Source organism: Fonsecaea pedrosoi (assembly GCF_000835455.1).
Source record: "Fonsecaea pedrosoi CBS 271.37 unplaced genomic scaffold supercont1.5, whole genome shotgun sequence".
NCBI classification, from domain to species: domain Eukaryota; kingdom Fungi; phylum Ascomycota; class Eurotiomycetes; order Chaetothyriales; family Herpotrichiellaceae; genus Fonsecaea; species Fonsecaea pedrosoi.
This window is the reverse complement of record NW_013550611.1, coordinates 1,854,963-1,881,600: the sequence shown is the minus strand read 5'-3', so window position 1 is coordinate 1,881,600 and position 26,638 is coordinate 1,854,963. Positions and strand designations below refer to the sequence as shown.

Genomic DNA, 26,638 nt, shown 5'->3' with positions numbered 1-26,638 from the left:
CCTACATAACAAAAGGGTTCGTAGGGCCATGGCCCTGTCCCTTAGTCTTCTTGACTGGGTGAGATTCAATCTTCAGCATCGATTAAATTACACCGGTAAGCATGCCATTTCCGCCCTTTGGTGAAGCAGGGACACCTGCAAGTATTCGATACTGGTAGACTTTCTGACCTGAGCTGACACGTTGGATTCAAAAGTTGCGATCCAGCCGCCTTTCCAAGGGGCGCACCTCAGTTTGTTTGGGGACCCCCCTGCCCTTTGCCACTGCGGCCAAGAACCTTGTGAGTGCCAATCGACGCTCGAAGCTCTGGGGTCTTTACCTAATGTCGCCCTAAACTACATCCGCCATAGCGTTCCCGTGCTGTTCCTCACCCTCCTCCAACTTGGTTGTCTCTTCTGTTCTCAAACTACAGCGTACAACGTCACTCGTCTGATTGCGATCCTCTACCACTTCCGTTTTTCACATCTGTGCATAATCATTCCCCCCTCCCCCCATCCCGAATTCTTCCCACTTATCTCATTTCGCTTGGTCTGAGGCATTTACAGCTCAAGATCTGATTTGCCTCGTTATACCACTCCAGTGACATCCAGGACACAACTGCGCTTCTTGTGGTCGCTGCAACTCGTCCGGACTTGTTCGTACCATCACGATATGAGAGACCGATCAATGGCCGCCATCAGCACACTTTGTCAATAGCAAAAGTAGTTTCCTGCATTTGGAATTGGAAGGAAAATGGCATCCTCGGTGGGATCCGACATCTTTGCATGCCTGGCTCTTTTGACCATCTCAGTCGCCGTCTTGTTCATTCTGCGACACTACCTACCGTTACGAACCACTCCCGCTTTCCTCCTCGTCCCGATTTTCCTGGCCCTAGTCCTACCCGCCAGCGCCCTCATTCTAGTCCCCGTTGATCTCGCATCCAGCGCGCGAGAGAGTGATCATGGCGGGAAAGGAATATGGTTGCCCAAAAGAGCTGTCTTGGTTGCCTGGAGAATCGTCTACTGGTTGACTTTTGTCCTGACATGGGTTGTCTTGCCTCTATTGGGGGAATACATGGATGCTGGATATCGTGATCCCAAGTCCCGGCTGATCTATTCGCTGCGTTCCAATGGCAGATACCAACTGATCGTTCTGGTCTGCGCTATCGCCGGTCTGATATACATGATATTTTCCTATGGCTTCGACTTTACCGCAATCAGAGCCTTGGTCATGGCGCTCGCGTATGTGTGGGGTCTTGCTCTTGCCATATACCTGATGGGCCACGGTCTAGTCTCCATCCCGAGGAGGATGTTCCGAAAGGCGGATATAAGCGGCAGCCTGCGGCGTGTCCAGGGCCAGGCTCCAAGAGTTCACGAGAAGTTGGAGGACGCTATTGTGGCGCTTGATGAGCTGGAAGCTCAAGTGATGCAGCTCAAGCAAAGGAAAACTGGAAGCGCCCGAGATTTCCAGGATTGGATTGATGAGCTGGTCGACATGACCGGCCAGCCTGAGAGTCGAGTCTTTTCCAATGTCACCACCATCGACGCCTCTGCCAAAGTCCCCGCAGTCATCACCGAAAGATACCTGGCTGATTTGACTCGACGATTAGTTCGAGCCAAACACCGCCGAGCTAGGTACGTTCGCGAGTGGGACAACATTGTCCAGACCGCCTCAGATCTGCAAGCCATTCTCGATTCCCAAGGCTCAGGGAAACTCGACTTTGGCCGTGCCACCTCATCCACACTCAAGTGGTCCCCCATGACCGCCTCAATGCGTTATCATGTGCATGTCCACCTTGTTCCCGCCGTCAGGATAGCTTTGGGAGCTGTCCTCTCCCTCGCATCGATCGCTATCATCTGGTCTGAGATCATCAAGTTTCCTGCTCCACACCTATCGGCGGTCAGTCTCACGGTCATTCACCACCCGAGTGACAAGAACTATCAAATAGGCTTTGGCGGCCAAGTCATTGCCTCTATGTGGATCACTTACATGTGCATTTGCGCCCTGAGTAGTATGAACGACGTCCCTACATGGAACCAGCGAGCCCTAGTGAGGAGGAACACGTACGCTGAGTCCGCATGCTGGTATGCGGGGCAGATTGCCAAATTGACCGTGCCGCTGGCATACAATTTCCTCACTTTCTTGCCCAAGGATATTCACCAGAATTCGACCTTCTATGGCTTCCTGGGGAGACTGATCAATTTGACGCCGTTAGGAACTTGGTTCGATTACCTGTTCCCAATGTTCGTCCTGCTTCCAGTGATCATGACACTATTCAATCTATATGGCAAGATCAAGAACGTGCTGGGCTTTGGCATATTAGAAATTGATGAAGACGAGGATGAAAATCCGTCTGGCTTCGGAACCGGAGGTTGGCGTGAAGGACGGGACCTCATCGCACGAGATCTTCAGGGGAACCGACCAACAGCCACGTTGGGTATCACTGATTCACCGCGCACATCTTTGGATAGGCCTCGTGCTGCACCAACGAGGTGGACGCCTCCTGCTGATCGAGCTGGGGCCGACAGCATTCGCGCGACAGCGTCGAGTACGCCGCACAACCCAACATCCAGAGATCGATTCAGAGATCGACCTACTTTGGAACCTGAGCCCGATGAGGAAAACTTCTTCACGCTTTTTGGGAGGAGGGTGAAAAACACGATTGACACGATCGAAACGCCCAAATGGATGCAACCTCCGACGAGTCGGAGTGGAGGTGGTACCGGCTTCAAGCGGCCACGATGGTTAGGAGGGACAGGGGACGAGAACGCTGGCAACAGCGGGACCAACAGTGGTGGTGGTGATTCCAATATCCTGGGGTTGTTTGGTGGCAGGACAACCCAAGACGGCAGGATCATGATATGACTATAATGCAAACGAAATCAGACACTGGATGACGTGTTTAATTAGCTGGCACTGAACCACATTCGATACCTACCCACTTACAGTAGGTTAGATATATAGTAAATACCTCCACACACACACACACATTGTGTATGAATATGAATATATTAATCCCAGCCATTCAGGACCCATCTCTATCCCTACATTCCTTGACGTCTGCATGTGTATGTATGTATGCATGTATGTAACATACCTCGTAGCCTTGCGCGTGCATATGTATTAGCCCGCCACGTGTCCTGGTCACGTGAACATGGGCTTCTGCTATGGTATGATTTACCCCGTACATAGTGTTAAGTGACTTGCATATGTCAACATCCTCGACACCTTGATTCCTTGATTCCATTCCTGCCTACCCTGCCCTGCCCTGACTGACTGACTGACTGACTGATATTTTGGTTTCACACTGATCGATTGTGCATGTGTTCTCCGGTCATTTTCCGGCTGGATTGCAACCACCAGGCGTAACCACCAGGGATGTGGGAGGTGCTTACTATCATCTTACTCCCGTATAAGACACTGAGAAACTCCTGGATTCTGGCTCGATGCTGACTCGTAATCATCAATTCATTTCATTTTTTGGTGGGTTTCACACAAGACGCCAGTCCGCATATCACACATTATTAGACTGGACTATACGTAAGCTAAGCTTTTGGTTCCATGTATATCCTTCATATCTCCCTCATTCCTCCCATTCCATTCCCCGGTCCAGGTCCAGGCGGTCCCATTGAACCCCCAGGCAGGGGAGGCCCCATGGGAGTGGGATAGGGACCATCACCACCACCACCAATGGCACTAGCAGGCGGGACACGAGCTGGTCCTCTCATAATTCCGCCTCTCATCCCTGGACCTCCGTTACCACCTCGAGTTGGGAGACGCTGAGGCCCCACGGCTCCGGGCAGCTCAAAGTCGGGGTTTCCTGCCAGGAGCATGTCTTGCCTCGTCTGTTGTTCTCGCCTCCTCATAGGACCCAGGGTGCTGAACTCTCCGCCGTTGTTCGGCCGCCAATTGGGGTTGACGCCGCGCTGGCTGACAGAGGTGAAATTACTAGTTTCACTTTCCGCTGGAGATCGCGCCCCGGGCAATTCCTCGTACGAGTTCGTTGGAGGAATGCCGTTGTAGGAGTCGGGTCGGTAATGGCCGGGCGGTCCTGGCGTGAGAAGGGGAGGAGGCCTCCGGTTCCGTTCTCCTGGCTGGGGGTTTTGTGGCGGCACCGGTTCTGGGTCCGAAGCGAACCGTGGATCGACATCTTCGTAGTAGAGATCACTCCCACCAGAGTTGACGCGTTGTCTGTGTGGTGGACTCCTATAGCCACCTACGTGACTGCCGCTTGTAGGGAGCTCGATTGGAGATTGAGCTTGTCTTCCAGGTGACCTCGGATATCCCAAATCCTCGCCCGGCATATTGTTCCAGTTAGCCCGCGCAGGTACATAGCTAATCAGTCAGTGAAAATCTACTTGTCCCATGAGCAGTTGCACTTACGGATCTTGACTCTGTGACCTTTGGGGTTTGAAGTCACGTACGGAGGTGCCAGCCATCTCGACAGGTTGAGTCGTGGGTAACGGGGGCATAGCCGGAGGTGGGGAAGGTTGACGCAGAGCACCCGATGGGGACTGGACACGACCGCCATAGGGTGAGGTCCTGTCCCGCCCTGGTGACTGCGCTCTGGCTCCATATGGACCTGGCATCTCCTCTGCTTGGGTGTAGACAGAGGGACTCCTTATGTCATACCCCCGCTCGTTGTCTTCGATATACTGTTGTGGAGGTGCCATGGGTAGCGGGGGGCCCATCGCCACTGGATATTCGTCCGACGACGTGTATCTCTCTGATACATTGTCAGCTCCATTAGGCGGATAGCCTGGTGGAGGTCGTCGCGGACCACCAGCCATCATGGCGCCAGCAGCCATTATCGGACCACCAGGACCAGTGGGTGGAAATCCACCTCTCCCTCGTCCACCATATCCTCCTCTCATGTCGACCGGAAATCCACCTCTGCCCGGATAGCCTTGTGGCGGAGGTGGTCCCCTTGGGCCGAAGCCACCTGCTCGCGGAGGATAACCACCCCGAGGCGGATAGCCACCCCTGCCACGCTGCGAATGGCTTCGACCGCCCAGCGGTGGCAAACTGCGATCGCGATAAGGACTAGGAGGAGTCGCTTCGTCCCCCGACCTTCTACCTTGTCCCGAACCCATGGCTCCATCTGGACCGGAAGGGATCGGCGGAGGAGGCGGATTCCCAAATTGATCTCGTGGTCCATTTTGAGGTGGCCGACTGCTGGATCGCGAGGGAGGCCCGTAGTATTGATCCGATATCCCGTCTCGGGAGGGTGTCGCCAGACTTGGCTCAGTAGATAGAGCTTGCGTTCGGAGGGGTTGGCGCTCCTCGTCTGATTTTTGACTGACGTCGAAAGTTGCAAAGGCAGGTAGCCTATCTGCACCGGGCGAGCCATTAACCATGGGCATAGTAGGCTCAGTGGTAAATGTTTGCGCAACCGCTTTGGATTCTTGTGCCTGCCGATTGTAATAGTTCTCCCCGCTCATTTCCGCGTTCTCGGCAATTCTCTTCTTACGCGCTTTCCTAGAGACGAGTGTCCGCCTCATAGCGCAGGTGACAACGCCTGAGGCGGCTATGAGGATGGTTGAAGCAAGGACAATCCATCCGGCCCATGATAAGTGCGGCACAAACAGTAAAATGTCGACCAAGAAAGCCAGCAAAGTGACCAGAAGGGTTGGCAGTAGTAGAATCAGGAGGCCTAGAAGATAGCGGGCAGAATGCGAGGGGGAGTGCAGGTGAGCCGCACCAGCCAATGCAAGGCACACCAGGTTACAAAAGGCCGCGACAGGGTGAACGATGAGGAGGGAGGATAGCGAATGTCTCGTCGATGACGAAAGATTGAAGTCGGTGTCTCCATCGGGGAAGAGACCATCTTGGGACAAGAGTTAGTGACACTGATATCTGAGCAACGCGGAATTCGTCATGTGGGATGTTACCAGTTGTATAGCCCACCCTTATGCCACTGCATGTTGTTGGTGTGCAGTACCCGAAAACTCCAAAATTAACTCCTCGATAGGTGGCAATGGGGATGCTGTGGATGACAGGCGTGGAGAGAACCGACAGCAGAAGGAAAACGAAGGATATGAGCAGTAAGACGGTCAGAGGAGTCGCGGGCCTCAGCATGATGCGGAATTGGAATATCAATGGGATGCTGCAGCTATCTCTTGGTCTTTTAGAGATTCCACGGCGCCAAAGCGCAACGACGAGATGGATGAGCGTTGCGCATTAAGAGTGACGGTGATGGATGTCTTGTGGAGTGACTGGAGTAATCGGACGTGAGAGATCAACCCCCCGTACACTAATGGTACAATGTGAAATGGAACAAAAAATAGTTGCAAGGAAATACTATCAGTAGATAGCAGATGGTTCAACGAATGTCCGCGTGGTTGGAGGCAGGTGTAACTGTGGTAAAGAGATGTTGGACAAGGATGCGTTTGAGGCGCAGTCGTCGAAGTCGCATCGCCAACGAGAAAACCGGGCAGATGCAGATGCATGCACGTTCCTTGGAGGAGCTTGGAGTGGGAGAGTGGGTGGGCGGATAGGGTAGGTACGGAGTAGGTACTCGTAGGACCTGTGTGTGAGTTGAGGGCGGGTGGTGGCACTGGTGGGTAACTGGTTAGAGGCTAGTGAGGCGAGACTAAGGGCCACCTTAGCGGTGGAGTGGAGGCCGGAAGAGCACGAGATTGGGCCCTAGGCCTGCATTGCGGGCGGGTTCACCAAGTGATCTTCTCGAACCTGCACCTCATGTCCGTCAATTTTTACCGTCTCAGGCCTGGGCGGCCGGAGTTTTAGGCGTGCCTGAGCCAGTTAAAACACGGGGGATGCCCTCCCGTACAAGCTTGACAGGGCAACGAGACAACCATATCTGGAGATAACAGCCACTCTCACCCACCTTGCTTGTCAACACCAAATTCGGTGAAACACTTCCGTACCAGGGGCTTTAGTACTTAGTACTTGTTCTCAGAGGATGATAATATTTTGGCCCTCCAGCCCTACCGCCCCTCCAGATGACTGCGCCTGCGACTGAAGGAAGGCAACTTATTGAGTACCCGTGCCAGGGACCACTGGTTGCCGGTTGGTGTCTTGTTGCCTTGGACTGCCAAACTCTAGTCCCCAGAACTCGTTCTCAATGTCCTGGGCGACGGTCCAATGGTCACCATGATTATTGCGTATATCACTCCTCATCCTCTGCCATCTTCTGGTTTTCCCCACCCTGACGCAAGCTCATCCGTCGAATTGAATGTCTGCTGTGGGGTATCTTCTGTATCTTTAGGTTCCTGTAGAGTTCCTCGTACGGCCCTGATATCCCATATAGTAGCCTCATCTATGTACTTTTATTTGTATACCTCAATTGTGATGACGGCCCTTGGATCTTGATATAGGATTGTTCGCCTCATCTTGATAGTGCAAGCACGGGCTTTCCCACCCAAGCGAGATGTGCAGGGCCAAGCCCACACGAAGCTCCACCGCTTGGCAAAAAGCTGACAAAGGCACCGTCTTCACCTGCCATGTTCGGACTTCGACCACGCGCTACGAGGGTCACGATACAGGGCTGACAGACCCCAAGAATTCCAAAAGCTTCATCCTCAGCGTGCCTTTCTACCTACACTTGAGCCCCCTTACCATTCAAGATGACTTCCTACCCTTCGTTTCTTCATGCCTCCTTGTGATCCTCAGCAGTCGCTATGGACGAGCGGACTGTCATCGCTCCAGACAGTGAACAGTCATCTTCCTCTCATTTCTGATGCAGTCAACTAGCCCAGTTCCGAAAAGGATCGCCTCAGACGAATCCCCGTCCCCAGTCTCGACAAATCAGCCAAATCCCAGACAGCGCAATCGCATCCACAACCAAGCCATCAAAAGAGCCAAGGCTAATATAGGGAAACCTCGCGACCACATCTTGTCGACGTCTCGTGATGAAAGTCCTGACTCGCAACGCATTCGCGATTCGCTACTTGGGTTGGTCAAAGCTGGCGTCAATCAGGATCTCACCATAACCACCACTGTGGTGTCACCGAGGTTGACTGTGACATCTGGGGGCCTTCGTGGCGATCCGTTCTGTGCTTTCCCAATATCACCGGAAGGAGGTGTCCTTTCCGCTGTCGACTATTGTGAGTTTGGTTGAATAATCCAGTTCGGGACACGGTCGCTGATTCTTGGTTTACGCAAAGTCCTCCAACACTATGCGCCGGTTCACATCAATCCCAGAAAAGAGCAATTAGGTCCAGCAGATAGCTTGCCGCTATCGCGACGGTATTTTGGTCTGGCCTTGGAGAATGCGTCCATGTTTGAACTCATGGTGGCGCTCGCTCAAGCCTCGTATGAAGCCCGGCGTGGAAACGTTCGAGAACCAACAAGAGAAGTCTTGATCCACTATGGGAAAGGAATCGAAGCCCTGCGTCTCAAGATGGCACGTAGCCCAACTTGCGACGATGATGCCACGATTTTGGCGATCATGGCCCTGCTGGGAATCGCCGTATGTGAACTCGACTTTGCACTACAAGACAAACTGTGACTGACGTCCGCCAAGTTGATTTACAATGACTTTGTTTCGTTTGAGACCCATTTGATTGGCCTACGCCATCTTGTGGAACTGCGAGGAGGGGTTGATCATCTGGGATGGGACGACTTCCTGAAGAATTCAATCACTGGGTAAGCCCCTGAGAGGACTGAGAGTCTTCGCAGCACCAGCAGTCTCGTGCTTGTTCCTCGACAGAATTGACTAACAGACGCCAGCCTCGAATCTCTCTGGGCGTACCACGAAAATAAGAAGATGAGCATTTCGACCACCGAAGTCAGCATCAAACTACAATATCCGAAACATCCATTTCCTCCTGACCTCTGCACCCTGATCGCCAAGCTTCCCGATGGATTTCGAGAGATTTCCTTGTCCGGGAGTCTCTGCGTTCAGATCATCACAGTGTTGGCACGTGTGACGGAGTGGGTTGCACAGTTGCAAGGCTCGCGGAAGAAGGGAGTCCTCGCCTTGGGAGATCCAAACGGCACGTATATGAAGCAAACGCAGGCGTGTCTCGAATTGGTGCCTCTTCGTGGGTTGAACACACTTGAGAGGGTTCTTTGTTCGGCGCTGGCGGCCGTTACCACGGAGACCTTTCGTCAATCCAGGCAACAGAACCCGGTGCATCGGCGATTGGTCGAATCGCTCTCGGAAATGCTTTCCCGATACAATCTGCACGACTTACCGCTTGAATGTACCATATGGATGGCGTTGGTCATCGCAGGTCCTGCGTATTCGTCTAACGAGCGGCCTACAAGCGAAGCAGTGTCGATGAATCAAGGTCAACCACATGCCCCACGATTTGTCCTCTTGGATAGAATTCTCGAGGATTCATCCAGTGCCAGGAATTGGAAGTGGGTCAAGAAGTCAGTCGTAAAGTTCTTCTGGAGTGAGGACTTATTGGCAGTATGGCGACAGACGTGGGAACTGGCGTTGTTGCGGTACTCCGACAGAGTCAAGGCCAGAAGGACCATACTATCCAACCAGGCATGTTCAGAAGGCTGAAATCAGGGCCCTGTCACCACCGCTATTGGTACCAGTTGACAACTATAGCCAATGGGCGATAAAGATCTACAATTGGGGGGAACGAGTCACGGTTGAAATTAATCGTAACTCTCTCGAAGGTCATTGCGGCTGAGGCAGCGTGGCAGCTTCATGCATGTAGACAACTTTGGAATGCACGGGCCTTTCTTACCTAAGGATGTCGTGGCCAAGGAGCGGACGCGGTGGCCTAATGAGGCTCCCTCAAGCATACCCGCCCACCTTACATCTCTCTGGGGGGAAGTTGGCCGTGAGGGCCTCGAATGAAATGGGCAACGTGCCCAAGCTGAGTGGGAACGGGTTGATGCTTGATTCGCCAAGGCGACCGCCACCAACGCAACTCCTGATGAATTGACGTCATCTCATGCTGCAGTCCTGGTCACCCACTGGTGATCCTGGACCAACTTGGAACCTTCCCCCCCCGGATCATCGGTTGTCGATCGATGCAAGCTCCTCCACCTGCTGCTCAGAACAACCCACCGATCTTTTCCTAGGAAAACACGGTCTAACTCTAGACAAATCCCATGTCTGCTGAACGGGATTTTGCCTTCTCTCCTGTTCACACAATGCTCTTCCCGCCTCAACGTTCGCCGTCTCCGTCCAGTCCTCAGCATACCTTTAGGTAGACTGTAACAGACCGGGAGCACGGTACCACGACACTCCAATCAAAAATGCTTTAACCATTCCTCGACTTGGGCCCTGTCTCATTTCTTTCTTCCTCCAACGTGCCTAGGAATTCTGGCTCCTACAGCCTTTCTCCTGGCTCGATTGACTCAGTATGAACGACCCAGGCCTCGATGAGCCCATAGCCGATGCCTCTGCCATTGTCAAAGAAAATGTCGAAGATCACCCCCCTGCATCTCACCACAATGCCCAAACGTCATCCCCTCACCAGCACCGTAATGCGTCTCCAGAAGAGACTTATGACAAAATGGAGGAGGAGGAGCAAGAACGAAACTTTCTCATGCCAGCAAGGTGGTGGTATGCTTCGACCGGAGTTCCCCTTGTGGCAGGTACTTTCGGACCTATGGCCAATGCATTCAGTATCTGTGCGCTGGTGGAGAATTGGAGGGTTGAGATTCCTCCTGGAGGAACAGAAGAGCATGGGATTGACATCAAAGACCCTGGCTGGTAGGTTATCGCGACACGATACTACCCATCCCAATACCGCGAAGATGTTGCGCAGAATACTACATGGTTCTAAATAATGTCTGATGCAGGCTTATCGCCGTCAATGCCGTCTCCCTAGCGTTCGCCCTTGTCGCCAATATGTCTCTCCTCCTCAACATGGCGCGACGTGTTCCCTTCCGCATCGCCCAGCCCATCACAATAGCCGGCTTCTGGATCGCCTCAGTGCTTCTGATCAGTCTGATTGCCGTCGCATCCTCTGATTTTGACGTACCCGGCGTCCGGCATCAGGCCCTCTCCCAGGCATACTACTACGCCATCTTTGCTGCGTGTTTGTACCAGATAATTTCATACTTGATGTGTTTCACGGTGTACGGGGCGTACAAAGGGCATTTTAGTAAAGAGTTTAAGCTCACTGTGGCGCAAAGGACTTTGATGTTGCAGACCATTATGTTCTTGTTGTATCAGTTGTTAGGGGCACTGGTGTACTCACACATCGAGGGATGGAAGTTTTTGGATGCGGTATATTGGGCGGAATTCACTTCTCTGACAATTGGCATTGGCGATGATTATACACCAAAGACCCATCTAGGTAGAGGACTGCTATTTCCTTTTGCTATGGGCGGCATTATCATCTTAGGCTTGGTCGTCGGTTCCATTCGTTCACTAATTCTGGAAAGGGGAAAAAAGAAGATGGCAGCCCGATTGACGGAGAAGACCCGAAGACGATTGCTCAAGGAGATTGAGAGAATCAGTAAGAGGAAGAGCCGTTTGAAGCACAAGGGTGCCCTGGGGCTTGGGAAACACACCACGAAAGCACTGACGGTGGAGCCAGGAGATGGTGAGGTCGCGGAGCTCGAGAGGAGACAGGCTGAGTTTGAGGCAATGAGGAAAGTTCAAGATTGGGCTGCCACAGAGCGCAAGTACATGAGTTTGCTTGTTTCAACGTTTGCTTTTGCTTTCTTGGTACGGTATGACTTTCATCCCCTGCTGGATCCCGCTGACGATCGATAGTGGACGATAGGGGCGTTGGTCTTCGAACGTGCCGAGAGGAACCAGGATTGGTCGTATTTCGGATCACTTTACTTTTCATATACAACGTTGTTGACCATCGGATATGGGGATTTCCAGCCCATGTCCAACAGCGGTAAGCCCTTTTTTGTCTTCTGGACTCTGCTCGCAGTCCCTACCTTGACCATTCTCATCTCCGACATGGGAGATACTGTGGTCAAGGCCGTCAAGGATGTCACCATCTGGCTGGGAGAGATCACCGTGCTTCCCAGCAGTGAAGACACCATAGCAAATCGACTCAAGCATGGAGTGTACAAGGTCACTCTTGGCCAACTGGATCCTCGATCATCTGATTCTCGTGATGTGGAAAGGGGTTCAGAAACGGGCAGCGAATCTGGGTATCAGGAACTGCATCCTGGCCTTGTACGCCTGTTCCGCAACGGTATGAAGAAACACAAAGCGGGTGGAAAAGACAAAGACACCAAAGATCGCTTGGCGGCCGACTTCGAGGAGGAGGAGAAGCAGGATGAATCCGATGCCAGACACAAGGGCGATCGGTGGCAAGAAGGTAAAGCTGACCGCATCCCAGTAACATGGTCTAAGTGGCTCACCTTGGTTTGAACAGATGCTCATCACCATCGCCATGTTCTGTTGTCTCAAATACGAAGGGTCTACGCAGATGCTTCTGCGGCAACACCAAAGAAGTACAGTTATGAGGAATGGCAATACTTTCTCAAATTACTTGGAGAGGATGAAGCAGATGCGTCATACCACCGGCGAGCTCCCATACATGGGGATGAGGACAGGGAAGCCAGAGAGGCTACTAAGAAGAACAACGAGGGCGGCAATCTCTACATTGGGAGGCATGGAGCAGGGTCTGACGGGCCAAAGGAAGGCAGAGACGTCCAAGCCCCCAAATGGAGCTGGATAGGAGCACAGAGTCCATTGATGGGTGACAAAGAAGAAGCTGAATGGTTGCTAGAACGGCTCTTCCAGCGGCTGGAGGAAAGTCTTCATTCCGACAGGCCGCAAGCAGAGCATGGGAAACATTATCCCAGGGATCTCCAAGAACAGAAACAACGAGAGGAAGATGGTATGGGCAGTGGGAGATGTGTGTCTTAGGGTCGAGACCCCAGCGTTCCAGATCATTCCTGAATGACTGACGAGGCTCGCGTGCAAGAGAAACCTCGTTAAACATTAATTTGGCCGAGTCCAACCAAAGGGTCTTGATAGTGTCGATCTCAGATAGTGGCTCCCAACTCTTCTCATCCATCTGATGAATTCCGTTTCTCCGAGACAAGCATGTCGCTGATATGGAGGGCCGGAGATTTGTCAACCCAGATCGACCTCGGCATCTGAAGCTACGGAAATGCTTGTGGGATTCTCCGAGGGTTCGCGGGGGAAATATGAGGTCGAGAGGATCGATGTTGTGTGGAGTTCTCGTCCAGGGGTTACGAGTGGATGGTGAAGTGCGACGAGCATGAGAAGCAATGTAGCGTGAGCGTCGTGCTAGGTCGAGGGACCGGGGCTATTGATTCCATTGATGCGAAACCGAGAGCTGTTCACGCGTCCATATGTAGGTAAGGACACAAAAACCAGTGAGGTAGAGATGGAGTACGTAGTCAGTACGAGGAACATGAAATGGTAATGTACGCAGCTGAGGGTGATGGGAGTGTCTCAACTCAACACACCACCAACCACTTGTCAACATCACCATCAACATACCATCATCATTCCTGGAGTTCATCGTCGCTCCTAGACTCACACAACCGGAATACTGCTCGTTACACCCTGATAAACAAGGTGGCCACGTCATGATTACCCCGTAACTTGAGGGGTTAGCTCTCTCGCAGCCACTGCTTTGACCTCTTGGTCGCATCTAGCTCGTCTATCTCCGACCAGGGGAAACCTGGAACCGCCAACGCCACACAGGATTTTCCGCCGGTACAACTCAAATGGCACCAATGCAAGTCGCAGCAGATAGATCTAGACCTTGCTGAAGCTTAGGATCCCTTTTATCTTGGTTAATCGTCTGTCCTCAATCTCTACCCAAACCTCGTCTCAGGAATTGACCATGGTGTCCACACCACCTCTATCACCGCTCACGAAACTCCCCCCTTCACCCCACACTCGCGAGACTCACTGCAGTACCAGAATGGAACATTTCCGCCATTGCACCACACTTCTAAACGATTTGACTGGGTACAGCAGCCGGCCGAAAGTTCTCCTGCTCCACGCAGATCAGTGCGCATTGGAGGGCCTTCTATCCGAACAACGGCCTATCATCAGTCAACGGAGATTCCAAAAGCTGCTGGAGCACTGGAGCTTCCCTCGCTCTTTCTAATCCATTCTCACATCCGCCACTCCTTTGGCCCGCCTGCAACCCCTCACCTTCGGACGTCCAACTGGGGACCGGATCCGGGAAGCTGATCAACACACATCATGTCTCTCTGGGGTCAAATGGGGGTGGCAAGGAGACGCGGGCGTGCGCGGGGTAGGTCAACAAGAGATACAAAAGGCCCACGGCCACCACAGGCAGCAAATGCGTGCCGCCATCCCTCTACATCTCTTTGTCCTGACGTAAACTGCCTTCTTCCACCCAGTGCACACGGCCGTTAAAAATCCCCGCGACAGTTATGGGCTCTCATCAGATTGAGGAGGTCGATGTCCTGCTCGTTGGAGCTGGCTTTGCTTCTTTCACGCTGTTGAATCGGTAAGTGCTACATCTGGTCCTGCGTGTAAGCACAGGGCTGACTGTCGTGGCTCAGTCTGCGAAAGCTCGGTTACAACGTTCGTATCTTCGAAAAGGGGTCTGCCAGTGGTGGTATATGGTATTGGAACTGCTATCCTGGTGCTCGTGTGGACACCGACACCCCCATTTACCAGCTATTTGACAAGGAGCTATGGGAAGATTTCACCTTCAAGGAGCGATACCCAGGCTGGCAGGAGCTTCGCCGCTATTTCGAACATGTCGAGAAGAAGTGGAATATCCGCGACTACACCTCGTTCAATAAGCACGTAGACGGCGCCGTCTTTGATGAAAGTCGTCAACAGTGGTTGATCGAATGTTCGGACGGAACCGAGATCTACGCCAGGTGGTTCATTCCCTGCATCGGATTTGCCAGCAAACGATATACACCTCCATTTCCCGGACTCGGCAACTTCAAGGGCGACATCTACCATACAGCCGTATGGCCCCAGCACGGTGTTAATCTAAAGGGCAAGCGAGTCGCCGAAGTTGGCACTGGTGCCTCTGGAATTCAGGTCATCCAGGAAATTGGTCCAGTCGTGAAAGAGTTGACCGTTTATCAAAGAACCCCCAACATGTGCCTGCCGATGAACCAACGCCTGCTTGATCCTCAAGAAGAGGAAGAGAAAAAGAAGAACGGCTGGTATGAGGCCGAGATGGCGAAGACGCGCAACACCTTTGCTGGCTTCACCTACGACTTCATGGAGAAAAACACCTTCGATGACACGCCCGAAGAACGTGAGAAGACCTACCACAAGCTCATGGTCGAGGACGGCGGTTTCAAATTCTGGCTTGCCACGTACAAAGACATGCTGTTTGATCTCAAAGCCAATGAACCCGCCTACCACTTCTGGCGCCAACAGGTCTTAAAACGTGTCAAAGACCCCGAGAAACAGAGGCTTGTGGCCCCTGAGGTTCCTCCGCATCCATGGGGGACTAAACGCCCATCCCTCGAACAGAGGTTCTACGAGGTGATTGACCAACCCAATGTTAAGATTATTGACGTCAACGAGAATCCTATCGAAGAAGTTACAGCCACTGGTCTCAGAACCAAACAGGGTCTGGTCGAGGTGGACGTTATAATCCTGGCCACCGGCTTCGACTCGGTCACGGGTTCGCTGGCTCAACTCAACATTCAAGGGACAAAGGGTGGGACGATTGCTGATCACTGGAAAGATGGTACCAAAACAGCCATGGGTATCGCCATGCCTGAATTCCCCAACCTGTTCTTCTTGTACGGTCCACAGGCACCCACGGCTTTCAGCTCAGGCCCGAGTTGTACACAGTTCCAGGCCGAATGGGTCGAGAAGACGTTCAAATTGATCAAGGACAAGGGCATCACCAGGCTTGAAGCCACTCCGGAGTCTGAGGAAGATTGGTGCAAGAGGATGAACGAGAAGTGGGATGCCACGTTATTCCCCATGGCCAAGAGTTGGTACCAGGGCGCCAATATCCCAGGTCGAAAAGTTGAGCCATTGAATTGGTAGGTCGCCCATTTCTTTTTCGTGGGACGAAGAATTCTAACAATCCTACAGGTCCGGCGGAATGGTTGAATACGTCAACACGTTGAACCGTAGTCTTGAGAATGATCTGCAAGGCTGGAGATACACTACTGCCACGGCATGAGTAGGCTCACGAATCGAACAACAACAACTACTACCGAGCCCGTGGCCATGAGCGTTATGGTGTTGTGGAACGATTGTGATGGGAAATGAGATACCCCCTTAGAGTGGGACGGGACGGCTGTGTGTGTGGAAGGCGTCACGACTCGTTGGACAAGACGGTAGCGGGCGTCTGTATAGTCGAGATGGGGGGAATCCAGAAATATGTATACACTGTGGAGTCGCGCACACAGGAAATACTGGACTGGGAGCTGGGGTGTCAAGTATCTACCATTATATGGTCGTGCAAGCCAATATTTTCCGAATCGAACCCTTTCGGCCAGCTGGACTTTTCATTCTTTCTTCCCAATATTCATCAAGTGGTTCAGATTTGTCTTGTACTGTGATTAAAATCTCGCTTCGTTCTTTTTGTTCGCCATGTAAATGCACACGGGCTAAGACGGTTAAAGATGAGGCGCACAGTGATGTAGGAATATATCTCCAGCCTGCCCCTCTCTCTCTCCGATCTCGAGGTTTTGACCACAGCCGCATCCTCTGGAGGTAAACCTTCTCCCCCCTCCCCCCGGGTCTTGTTTTTGGCCGCTAATCGGACATATCCAGCCCAACCAGGGGGACGGACAAATGGCAGCAGCGGACCTACTCTGTTCGAGATGCCGCGGCGTCGACTGGACGGGTGCCGGCCTGCCCCGAGTCTCGCCCGCGACGACCAACGCGTCGCCAGGTCTGGCCTTGTTCAACACCAGCGCCCAGGTGCGAGGCCTGGACGGGATAGTGGCACCCACCGCCGACGCGCGACCCGTGGAGTCGGCCCTGCTCCTCGTGTCCCTCGGAACTGTGGGAGAGCTCCAGCACCGGAGGGCGGGCTGTCGCTGTTGTGCCTTCTGCTTCGAACTCCTGGAGAGGCGGTTCGCGGCCGTCGATATCGACAGGGCCCGTCGCGATCTCGTCCCCGTTCATGTCTACACTCGCAAGTTTGGCGTCGTGGTGGGGGGGGCATGATCATGATCATTACGATGGTGGGAGAGAAGGAGAAGGAAAAGAAAGCAGCAGTAGCAGCAGCAGCAGCAGCTACGGCACGACTCACTTGATGTGCTTCAATCTGTCGTTCCATCCGGATTTCCACCACGGCGAGACCGCGTCCTTTGGCCTGTTGGACACTCGCCCACGGCAGGTATCACCACGCTCGAACACCGCTGTACCATCCTTCGTCGGCCGCTTGGTGTCCCCAAGCTTTGATCCCGAGCACGCCAGGCACTGGCTGGAGACTTGCGAGCGGCAGCACACCTCGACGACGGGGCGGCAGCGCGAAGCCGAGAGTTTCCTCTCGCGCAGCGGCAAGACGACGGAGCTGCGCGTGGTGGAGATTGCTGCGCGACGGATCGTGACGCTCCGCCTCCAAGACATCGAGGGCGGCTACGCCGCGCTGAGCTACGTCTGGGGCGTGGCGGAGCAGGCGGTGCGGCTAACGACGGCGAACTTGGAGGCCTTCTCGAAGCCGGGCGGCGTGCCCAAACTCTCCCAGACGGTCGAGGACGCGATGCAGGTGGCGCGCAGCGTGGGCATACCGTACTTTTGGGCCGACGTCGTCTCCATCCTCCAGGACGACGAGGATGACAAGGCCCAGAATATCGCCGACATGGACGTCATCTACACGTACTCGCGCCTCACTGTCGCCGCCGTGGCGGGCACAAACTGCCACGAGGGCCTCCCGGGAGTCAGCTACGATAGGGCCCCTTTGCTTCACACGACCTTTGCCGCTGCGCAACACCCTGCTGATGGCGGCGGCGGCGGCAGTGGCAGTACCGGCCTGGTCGAGATCCCCCACCAGCCCGAACGTCCCGTCGAGTCGCTCTACGTGAGCCGCGGATGGCCCAGCCGCGCCTGGACGCTCCAGGAGTTCCTGCTGTCGAGGCAGACGCTGCTCTTCTGCGAACAGCAGGTCATCTGGGTGTGTCGGACCGCCGACTGGGCCGAGGGCTTGGATGTGACGGGCGAGAAGTTCCGGTTTGCAAAGTACGACGGGTTGAATAGGCCTCGACTGGAGTCTGCCATTTTCACGGAAGAGCCGAGAAGCGGTAGCAACAGCTACAACGACGACGACGATACCGATGTCGAATTTGCTAGAGCTCAACACCTCAAGCCCGACCCGACCGACCTCGCAGACGCCGCGGCCTTGATCGAGTGCTACACGCGACGACAGCTCTCGTACGAGAGCGACATCAAGAACGCGCTCGAGGGACTAATGTGGTACATTTCGTCCATGTCGACCACGACGGTGTTCCACTGGGGTCTACCAGAACCAAATTTCGAGGGGTTTCTCTGCTGGAGCAGCGTCCGTGGTGGGTCTCGACTGGCCACGAGTAGTCGCGGGGGGACGACAACGACGAGGACACACACGGTCCAGCGCCGCCTCCCCTTCCCCGACGCGCCCTCATGGTCCTGGATGGCGTGGCTCGGCCCAGTCCGGTTCCCGCAGTTTGCGACGCGCTCAGCTCAAGGTAAGGGGTGGCGATCTCTGGTCAAATGCTTCAAGTACCCGACCTACCTGCACCGGCAGGGCCGGGAGTGGAATGACATTCTCAGTGGGTACGATGTCGAGGACACGGTCCTGGCCCGCCCTTTCGACATGTGGCAGCATCAGCACCAGCAACACCAGCAGCAGCAATCAGATGTCCATGACCACCTCCCGCTGAAAAGCGAATCCGCAAGCATCGTCTTCTGGGGACCCTGCACGACGGTGCTTCTGGACGAGAAGTCTCTTGACATTCACCCCGAACGGCTCGCGTCGAGCGTCGTCGTCGTCCTTCCCTCGAGACGCAAGGAAAAGAAGAAGAAGAAGAGGCTGCGAGTCCAGAACCTGTGCATCTCCGAGGACGTCGCGCAGGGGATTTTCGCTCATGCGGGCGCTTCTCCCACTCCGGGATCTGTATCGGTAACCCTCGCTGCGGTGGCCATGGAGGGCTCCAATTTGCCTCGCGGTGCCGAGGAGATATTTCTGTCGGATCGTGGTTCTCGACAGCACAACGAGGAAGAAGAGGTCGAGGCAGAGGATGGAGACGGGGACGGAGAACAGGACCAAGACAGCCCACCCTCACCAGCCGTGGTCTTTGACATCTGGGACCGCACGGTGCACTGCTTGGTCCTTTCTCGTCGTCCCGAGGGTGAAGAAGGAGATGGCCATTTCTACCGCGAGGGTGTCCTCTCAATGAACCTCGACGACTGGCTTGGGCTTGAAAAGGAGGTGAATCTGGTCGTCGTGGGCTGACACCTCCCCCCGTTTTTTAATAAGAGCGTAAATCGAATCCAATTCGGTGAGATCTCTCCGTTCATCATTCATTCAACTCTGTGCTCTATCCTCTGTCGCGGTTTGCTATAGAAACAAAACAAGAAGAAGAGGACGACGACGAACATATGGACGACAAGGAGACATGTATGGGGCATATAGCCAGACGGATATTCGTGTTCATATCTCAAGTTCAGCGAATGTCACTGTACACATAGACTTTTAGTGAACGTCCCTGACCTTGTATCTGTGCCATGTACAAGGAGCCCCCTATAAGTTTTTCCTTTTTTTTTGTTGATCTCCTGTAAACATCACTCTAGACTTTTGAACTCCTGGCACGCTTTCTAATATAGGACGCATGCATATTTTATACCCAAGTTTTGTCTCTGGTTGCCTTGTCCAGAGTTACCACTTCGACCCTCGAGTACATTGGCGTTGTCTCATCCGCCCTTCACTTACCACCTCAGATCTAGCATCGGAATGTAGTAAGAGTGGTCGGCGAGATATATTCTGCATGCTGAAACAGCCATCGGTAGTATATCCAGGGCTGGGGTCGAGGTCGTCCTCTCGATGTACATAGTTGGTATAGATGGCATCCAGGGCGGAAATTCCCTTTTGCTTGAGAGACTCATTCCCACGTTCAAGACGTAGGCTTCTGTCCCCATACGGTGTACCTTTTTGTAACATCAACATTAGCATTGGCATGATCCATTGATACTGGAGGGACGCTGGACGCTTTGACCGCGCGGCATTCGCCGAAACTCGCAAATGACACACTTACATGTCGTATATGCTGTGAATGGTCGGATTCCTAAAGTCGCTGCGGACCTGCATCAGCAGAACGTCCAGATCCTGTCGGCTCCAGCCGAGAAAGTCGCAGAAGAGTCGAACATTAAGGCCGGTGAGTCCCTCGTGCAGCTGGATGAAGTTGAGGAGCCCAATGCGTTTCTACAGGAAGGAAATAGGGACAAATATAAGTAAGCCCGAGTTCTGAACGACACGCAAATCCCGGAGAGACATGTCAAAGGTCAAAAGGATATGGGTGCTTGACTTACCAGTCGCTTGTCCCTGGGCCAGGTGCCGACTGGGACGGGAGTGCGAACAACCTACACGAGGCGCAGATTGAGTCAGCGATTGAAGGAGAAAGGGACGCCGCATGTGAGATAATAGGAATGGCTGACACCAACATTCACATTCACGAACCCGGCGTCCCTCATCCAGCCTTCAAGTCTCTTGCCAGGTCTCAATGAGCGGCCCAGATCCTCCATGCCTTGAGCGGCGATCTTGATCCAGCGCGAGAGGGCGTCGTTTTCGGTCAGAGTACCGTCTTGGCTGTAATAGTCGATGTCGAGATCAGCGAACTCGGCCCACGCTCCCGGTTTGAGGTTTCTTCACGACAAAAACAAAGGGTCAGAATAGTCCTTGGCGAGATCCAAAAGCCTCGAGGGGTCGCGGCGACCAGGCACTCACTCAAATGTCCGACGCATGAGCTGCGGCCAATTTCTGATGGCCCCTGCCATGTACCTGCAGTGGATGTAATCAAAGGGAGCTCGAAAGGTCCAGTCGTCCTCTACGTCTGCGATTTCGAATCTCGTGTTGGGTGGCACCCATTCAGGAGCTGAAGCACTGATGTCGACGCCGATGATCTCTGCCTGCGGATACGCGTCACCCATGGCGATGGCCCAAGTTCCTGTGCCAAAGCCAATGTCGAGAACCCTAAGCCCGCTGTCGCTGATAGGGGCTAGATGCAGCTCTCCTTTGTTGATGTGGAAGAACATTTCGTCCATGAGGTCAAGGCGGTTGAGCTCCTCCTGTCGCGATTTTGAGATATTCGGTTACGTCGAACTAGAGGCGGGATGGACTCACTTCGTCGTTTGGTCGATGATATGCTAAGATTACATGAATGGCTTTGCTCTACCTGGCCCTCTTTGCCAGGAAGTATACATACCTCCGTCTCTAAAGCCTTGATATTGCCTGCCATGGGAGTAGACAGGTCGAAGCAAGCTTGATCGCAATGAAAGAGTGGATATGTTGTCTCTTTTCCAGGAAATGGCAAGTCAAAACGCTATTTCTTGAGGACGTATGTGTGGCATTGGACCCTTACAAATCGCCGACAGCCTCATCTTCTTCAACAGCAATCAGAGGGTGGCCGTCTGCTTCATGGCCTGCTGGACCCTGTTGCTCTGCCATCATACAAAACCCTGGTGTGAGGTGCTGCCACAGTCGACAACCACTGGCCTCGCAAAGGTAGATCGAAATAAGCTGAGGGGAATCGGGAGAAGACGGCAGGATAGAAAGCCGTTTATGTACCATCTCTTGAACAACAACACCTCCATGCATGAGCCAAGGACCACCTCCCCTGCTTAAGCTTCCGTCAAGTATAGCCAAGGTTCAAGCCACGAAGCCGCCGGGGGCCGGGTAAACGAGGACATCGGAAGCATGAGCCTAAAGTTCATGCAGTCATCCAGCCCTTGAAGAAGAGGTGATAACCACGGTCTGAGAGGGGTGAGATCGGGCTGGTGGTTGATAATGTGAACTTGGCCATGAACCATTTAGTTCGCGACTTTGCTGTGGACCGCAGCTGCGCAGATGTTGGGCTTGTTTTGTGCAGATCCAAGCCTGCGCCGCGCAGTTTCCCCGAGAGCTACTCGGTACTGTCAGATGGTGTCGAGAGAAGGACGAAATCGGTATTGGTCCGGCCATGTCGCGATGCCTAGCGATTGGTAAGACTTGCAGGGGTGATTCAAAAGTACCCGGTTGACATTCTGCAGCTAGAGAGGTCGGGGTGGCAGTGCCCTTGTTCAGTTCCACCCCAGCACTCAAGCTCGCGAGACTCGTTCATCACAGTTAATGTCACTCGGTTAAGTTAGCCACGTCACACTCTGCAAGCGCTGATTGAAGAACGGTGGTAAAATGCTCGGACAGTCCCCCTCCAATTCGAGCTTTGCGCCTTGTGAAGGCTCGAACCGTCCGTCTCCGCAATCCCACAGAACCTATGACTGACAAGAGGAATCTCGAGATTGTGATCGTTGGGGCTGGTGCGACGGGGTTGTTGATCGCACAAGGATTGACACTGGTATGTGCTGATGACTGTTGGGGGCGAGGGTCTCATGCCAGGCTAACAGCCAACTCAACACCCAGAATGGCATTAAAGCCACCGTCTACGAACGAGAGGAAGAGTCTACATATCACATCCGGCCTCGAGAATGGGGAATGACCTTGCACTTTGGCCAAGAGTACCTGGCCAAATGCATCCCATCGGAACTCATGGCTCGTCTCGGTGAAGCATGCTGCGACACGTTCTACACGGGCAAGCACACGTCCTGGCCCATGTTCAACGGCCAGACAGGCGAGAAGTTCTTCGACATGCAGGGCTTCAATCCTCTGCGTGTGTCTCGTCGCAAGCTCCGTGCCCTCCTGAGCGACGGTCTAGACGTGCGATATGGCTGCAAGATCGTGTCGGTATCCCAGGCAAATGGGTCCGCAACTGCCACCTTCGCCGACGGCAGTACCGCCACCGGTGACCTAATCGTCGGTTGCGAAGGTGTGCACTCCTACATCCGCGAGGCGCTTGTTGGTCGAGACAAAGCCGCCAACTCTCCCATCGACGTACAGATGTTCAACGCCTGCTGGTCCCTCCCAGCCGACGCTGCCCTCCTGCAACGCAAAGCCCACCCGATATTCCGCATTGGCTACCACCCGACAGGCATGAGCTGGGTGACGGCAATCCAGGACGTAAAAGATCCCGATGATCCATCCACGTTCCTCTTCCAGCAATGTCTCTCCTGGCCCGGCCGACCACACGCCGAAGATTTCCCCGACCAGCAATCCAAAATCGACTTCATCAAGTCCAAGGCCGAGATCTACGCCGAACCCTGGAAAAGCGCTGGCCGCAACGTCCCGCCCGACCTGCCGCTGCAAGTCGACGCCATCACGATGTGGAGGCCAGATATGGACTGGTCGTCCAGTCCGCTGTGGCCGCACGTCACGCTGGCCGGGGACGCCGCGCACAATATGCCTCCGTTCCGCGGTCAGGGGCTGAACAACGCATTCCAAGACGCCGAGAAGCTCGTGTCGGAACTGAGTGAGGTGGCAAAAGGAGACAAGACGCTCGAGCAGGCCGTGAGCGCGTATGAGGAAGAGATGAAGGCACGCAGCCTGAAGGAGATTGAGGTCAGCTTGATGCAGACCCGCATGGTGCATAACTGGGATACACTCATGAGCGCCCCCATGTTCAAGGCCGGCATGAACGCGTACAGGGACGAAGTCAAGGGCAATTTGGAGACGGCAAGTGGCGGCGAGGTGAATGGTGCGAAATAATTACATGACACTATAAATGATGGGTTGTGGAAAGCCTCTTGATACACCTACTAGTGATATTATCGGAGCGGTATAGCAAGCGTCAGCCAGAATAAATATTTTTTTTTTAGAATCGATGACCAATACGCCATTTCTTACTTGTGGGACGCAGCGTCTCCATCCGCTTTGGGAGAAGAACCATGCCACTCGAGCAACAGAGAGCAAAAAAAAGTATCTCAAGTCTCGGCGATGCGAAAATCCGCGAGAAACGCCCAAAACATCTTCTCGCGCCACCCTCTTTGCTTCCAGTCGTTGGCCGTGGCGGGGAATAAGTCAACGACGCCCCTCGCGGTCGTGTCGTGCGCGTAGATGAAGAGCACGTTGTCGTCGCCGTCGGCCTTTTGGGCCCGCACGATCGTCTCGATCGCCTGGGGGATGGAGAGGCCCATGGCCGGGTCGAAGAAGGGCTGTGTCGGCGACCTGCCCCGCGTGCGCTGGACGGCCTCGAATACGGCGCCTGGACAGGGCGAGTGCAGCGCCCTCGTGGTCACGGCGTGCGGGTGGACATGCGCCGGGAGCGGCATGTACGTGGACGGTCTGATCTCGCCGCCGTGGTGGCACAGGTCGCCGCCCATGAAGATGAAGGTGTCCGGCTCCGAAGTCGTGCGCGCCAGCCCGCACACATGGCCGACGGCATGGCCGGGTGTGTCGAGGAGGTAGAAGGATCCGTCGCCGAAGAAGTCTTGGGCGCGGAACTCGCCGATCTGTAGCGTGCCGGGCTCGGTGAATGTCACTTCGCGTAGCTCCCGTCCCCTGTTTCGTGTTAGGAGGGATTAGGTTAGACGTGGTCAGTGAACGCCAGCTTATCGGGCATGCTCATAGTGGTTCTCAAAATTGAGATTGTCCACACAGAGCGGACAGATCGCCCTCCTCATCTTTTCGCCTTGTCAGGTTGAGTTGGACTTACTTGAAATCAGACTCCCGCACGGGAGAATCGGCCTTCCCTGGATATCCAGGCATAAAAGCCTCCTTGAATCCCGGACCTACCACCACCTCGGTCGAAGGTGGGAACGTGGACGGATCGCCCAGGTGATCCCAGTGCCAGTGACTGCATGTCCCCATTAAAGAGAAATCAACCATGTCTTCACAAAAACAAAACATCCAGATGGGAAGACACACACAACCATCCACACGCCCTCCTATGTCGACATACGCTCTCACAGTCGTGACAACGAAGGGAAAAGCCTACTCACCTCCAGACGATACTGCCGACACTCTTCGGGTCGACCGCATTCTCCTCCAGGATCTGACTCGTGTGCTTCTGGGCAGAGATCTCCCACCCTCTAGTCTTGAGCGTCTCGCTCACGGCGGGCGCAAAGTTCTCCCAGTCGGGCGGCACGCCGAGGTCAAAGAGCGCCTTCTTGCCCATCGTGCGGGATTCGACCAGAAACGACCACGACGGCAGGTCCGGCATGGTCTCGAAGCCTGGCATGGGTGGTGCCATCAGGTAAGACACGGCGAGCCGCCCGATGCGCGAGGTGGTGTCGATGATCGAAACCGTGGCGGTTGCGCCTGGCGGCACGGGGAAAAGTCTCTTCGAGGGAGACGTGGAGGCGGCCATATTGGTTGGACTATTTTCTTATTGATGGTATCTCGAAAGCGTCGGCGACGTATGAGAGTCAGCTGATGCGAGAGTCTACCATTCGGGGTATCTATCTGAGAGGAAAAGAGGTAGAAGAATACCCGAGTACATGTAGAGAGCGGGTGACAACAAGTATCCAAATGATGCGGGGAGAAAGCTGGAGACAGAAGCGGGGAATCGACTCCCTTATTCACACAGCCTCGTCACGTAATACGCGATATGGGGGATCAATCAGCCTTGCAGTGCCGCGCTCCATTGCCAAGTTATCACGAGGATGGCTTTAGAGACAATTCTTTCTCTAGGCCAATCAAGCCTCCAGTCCGTCTAGAGCCTGTCGCAAAGCTTGTCTAGCTTCTGCCCTCGACCTCTCGAGGATTTCTCGTGCAGGATCAACCGCACTAACCAGCCCCACGGCACTTCCTACATACGCCGTCATTCTCCCGTCTTCCCCCCACCCAATCGACCCGTTCTTAATTTGTTCTTGGAATATCTGCTTGTTCTGCCCCAAATCCATTCCTGCTAGGTCATCTTTGACGCTTCGATTGATGATCGCACGACCGTCGTATTGAGTCGGCCAATCATCCCTCCCCTGGAGTCGATCGAATAAATCGGTGCGGATGGTGCTTTGGCCGCCGTCGGAGACTCGCAGCACATCATCTTGGTATCCCTTCTTGATTTCAGCCTCGCGGCTGGCGAGGAAACGGGTCCCCATCACCGCACCCGCGGCAACACCCGTGGCGAGGACAGCAGCAACCCCGCGGCCGTCCGCGATTCCACCAGCACCGACGAGCGGGATTTCAGATCCCAGTGCCTGAAGCGCGTCCGCTACTTCTGGAAGCAAGGATATCACTCCTGCGCCTTTCCTGAGACCGTGCCCGCCGGCATCAATCCCTTGCACAACCAGCACGTCGGGTGCATGCTTGCTTTTCGCCGCAGCAACAGCATCAGCGACAGAGCCAATTTGTATCCATATCTTCGTGGATGGTGATTCTTTGCGAATTCTTAGTGACCACTGGTCTAGCTCGGATTGACCAGATACCGGAACAAAGAGCCACGCTGCGGCAGGCTTGTGTTTGCGGACAATTGTGGCAGCAACCTCGAGATCACCATCGAAAAGCTGGAACCCTACGCCGATAGGGAGGCGATCAACATCTGGAGCATTCAAAGAGGTAGGATTCGGGGCAGTGATGGGCGTCTGGTCCAACAGACTTCGTGCCTTGTCAAGCTTGGAATCTAAATCTGTAGGGCGCACGCCTGGCCCAATGAAGCCCAGACCACCTGCGCGTGAGGTTGCAACCGCGAGGTCCGGGCCAGCGAAAACGCGCATAGGCGCGGAGACGATGATGGGTGTTTTGAGAAAGGCGTAAGTTGCTTTGAGGCGCTGAACTGCCCGCGAAGCACCCATGATGATGT

The 26,638-nt window shown here is 54.2% G+C and overlaps 11 protein-coding genes across 11 annotated transcripts; 6 read left to right on the top strand and 5 right to left on the bottom strand.

Moving 5' to 3' along the window:
- Positions 1-730: 730 nt before the first annotated feature.
- On the top strand, positions 731-2,842 carry Z517_08159 (uncharacterized protein; the record flags this gene model as incomplete). The annotated part of the gene is made up of 1 exon (XM_013426678.1): positions 731-2,842. One exon carries the CDS (start codon positions 731-733, stop codon positions 2,840-2,842), a length of 2,112 nt encoding a protein of 703 aa, XP_013282132.1.
- Positions 2,843-3,549: 707 nt separating this feature from the next.
- On the bottom strand, positions 3,550-6,055 carry Z517_08158 (uncharacterized protein; the record flags this gene model as incomplete). Its single annotated transcript, XM_013426677.1, has 3 exons — positions 3,550-4,312; positions 4,361-5,804; positions 5,869-6,055. 3 exons carry the CDS (start codon positions 6,053-6,055, stop codon positions 3,550-3,552), a joined length of 2,394 nt encoding a protein of 797 aa, XP_013282131.1.
- Positions 6,056-7,676: 1,621 nt separating this feature from the next.
- On the top strand, positions 7,677-9,455 carry Z517_08157 (uncharacterized protein; the record flags this gene model as incomplete). The annotated part of the gene is made up of 4 exons (XM_013426676.1): positions 7,677-8,043; positions 8,104-8,408; positions 8,463-8,584; positions 8,669-9,455. 4 exons carry the CDS (start codon positions 7,677-7,679, stop codon positions 9,453-9,455), a joined length of 1,581 nt encoding a protein of 526 aa, XP_013282130.1.
- Positions 9,456-10,269: 814 nt separating this feature from the next.
- On the top strand, positions 10,270-12,752 carry Z517_08156 (uncharacterized protein; the record flags this gene model as incomplete). The annotated part of the gene is made up of 5 exons (XM_013426675.1): positions 10,270-10,622; positions 10,712-11,585; positions 11,634-11,993; positions 12,081-12,198; positions 12,256-12,752. The coding sequence occupies 5 exons, from the start codon at positions 10,270-10,272 to the stop codon at positions 12,750-12,752; spliced, it is 2,202 nt and encodes a 733-aa protein (XP_013282129.1).
- Positions 12,753-14,266: 1,514 nt separating this feature from the next.
- On the top strand, positions 14,267-16,005 carry Z517_08155 (uncharacterized protein; the record flags this gene model as incomplete). The annotated part of the gene is made up of 3 exons (XM_013426674.1): positions 14,267-14,343; positions 14,399-15,862; positions 15,915-16,005. The coding sequence occupies 3 exons, from the start codon at positions 14,267-14,269 to the stop codon at positions 16,003-16,005; spliced, it is 1,632 nt and encodes a 543-aa protein (XP_013282128.1).
- A 632-nt stretch (positions 16,006-16,637) lies between these two features.
- Positions 16,638-16,958, bottom strand: Z517_08154 (uncharacterized protein; the record flags this gene model as incomplete). Its single annotated transcript, XM_013426673.1, has 1 exon — positions 16,638-16,958. The coding sequence occupies one exon, from the start codon at positions 16,956-16,958 to the stop codon at positions 16,638-16,640; it is 321 nt and encodes a 106-aa protein (XP_013282127.1).
- A 130-nt stretch (positions 16,959-17,088) lies between these two features.
- Z517_08153 (uncharacterized protein) lies at positions 17,089-19,266 on the top strand (the record flags this gene model as incomplete). Its single annotated transcript, XM_013426672.1, has 1 exon — positions 17,089-19,266. The coding sequence occupies one exon, from the start codon at positions 17,089-17,091 to the stop codon at positions 19,264-19,266; it is 2,178 nt and encodes a 725-aa protein (XP_013282126.1).
- Positions 19,267-20,061: 795 nt separating this feature from the next.
- On the bottom strand, positions 20,062-21,071 carry Z517_08152 (uncharacterized protein; the record flags this gene model as incomplete). Its single annotated transcript, XM_013426671.1, has 4 exons — positions 20,062-20,232; positions 20,340-20,390; positions 20,472-20,673; positions 20,755-21,071. 4 exons carry the CDS (start codon positions 21,069-21,071, stop codon positions 20,062-20,064), a joined length of 741 nt encoding a protein of 246 aa, XP_013282125.1.
- Positions 21,072-22,279: 1,208 nt separating this feature from the next.
- Positions 22,280-23,604, top strand: Z517_08151 (uncharacterized protein; the record flags this gene model as incomplete). Its single annotated transcript, XM_013426670.1, has 2 exons — positions 22,280-22,360; positions 22,426-23,604. The coding sequence occupies 2 exons, from the start codon at positions 22,280-22,282 to the stop codon at positions 23,602-23,604; spliced, it is 1,260 nt and encodes a 419-aa protein (XP_013282124.1).
- A 215-nt stretch (positions 23,605-23,819) lies between these two features.
- Positions 23,820-25,204, bottom strand: Z517_08150 (uncharacterized protein; the record flags this gene model as incomplete). The annotated part of the gene is made up of 3 exons (XM_013426669.1): positions 23,820-24,396; positions 24,551-24,691; positions 24,837-25,204. 3 exons carry the CDS (start codon positions 25,202-25,204, stop codon positions 23,820-23,822), a joined length of 1,086 nt encoding a protein of 361 aa, XP_013282123.1.
- Positions 25,205-25,532: 328 nt separating this feature from the next.
- On the bottom strand, positions 25,533-26,630 carry Z517_08149 (uncharacterized protein; the record flags this gene model as incomplete). The annotated part of the gene is made up of 1 exon (XM_013426668.1): positions 25,533-26,630. The coding sequence occupies one exon, from the start codon at positions 26,628-26,630 to the stop codon at positions 25,533-25,535; it is 1,098 nt and encodes a 365-aa protein (XP_013282122.1).
- Positions 26,631-26,638: the final 8 nt, after the last annotated feature.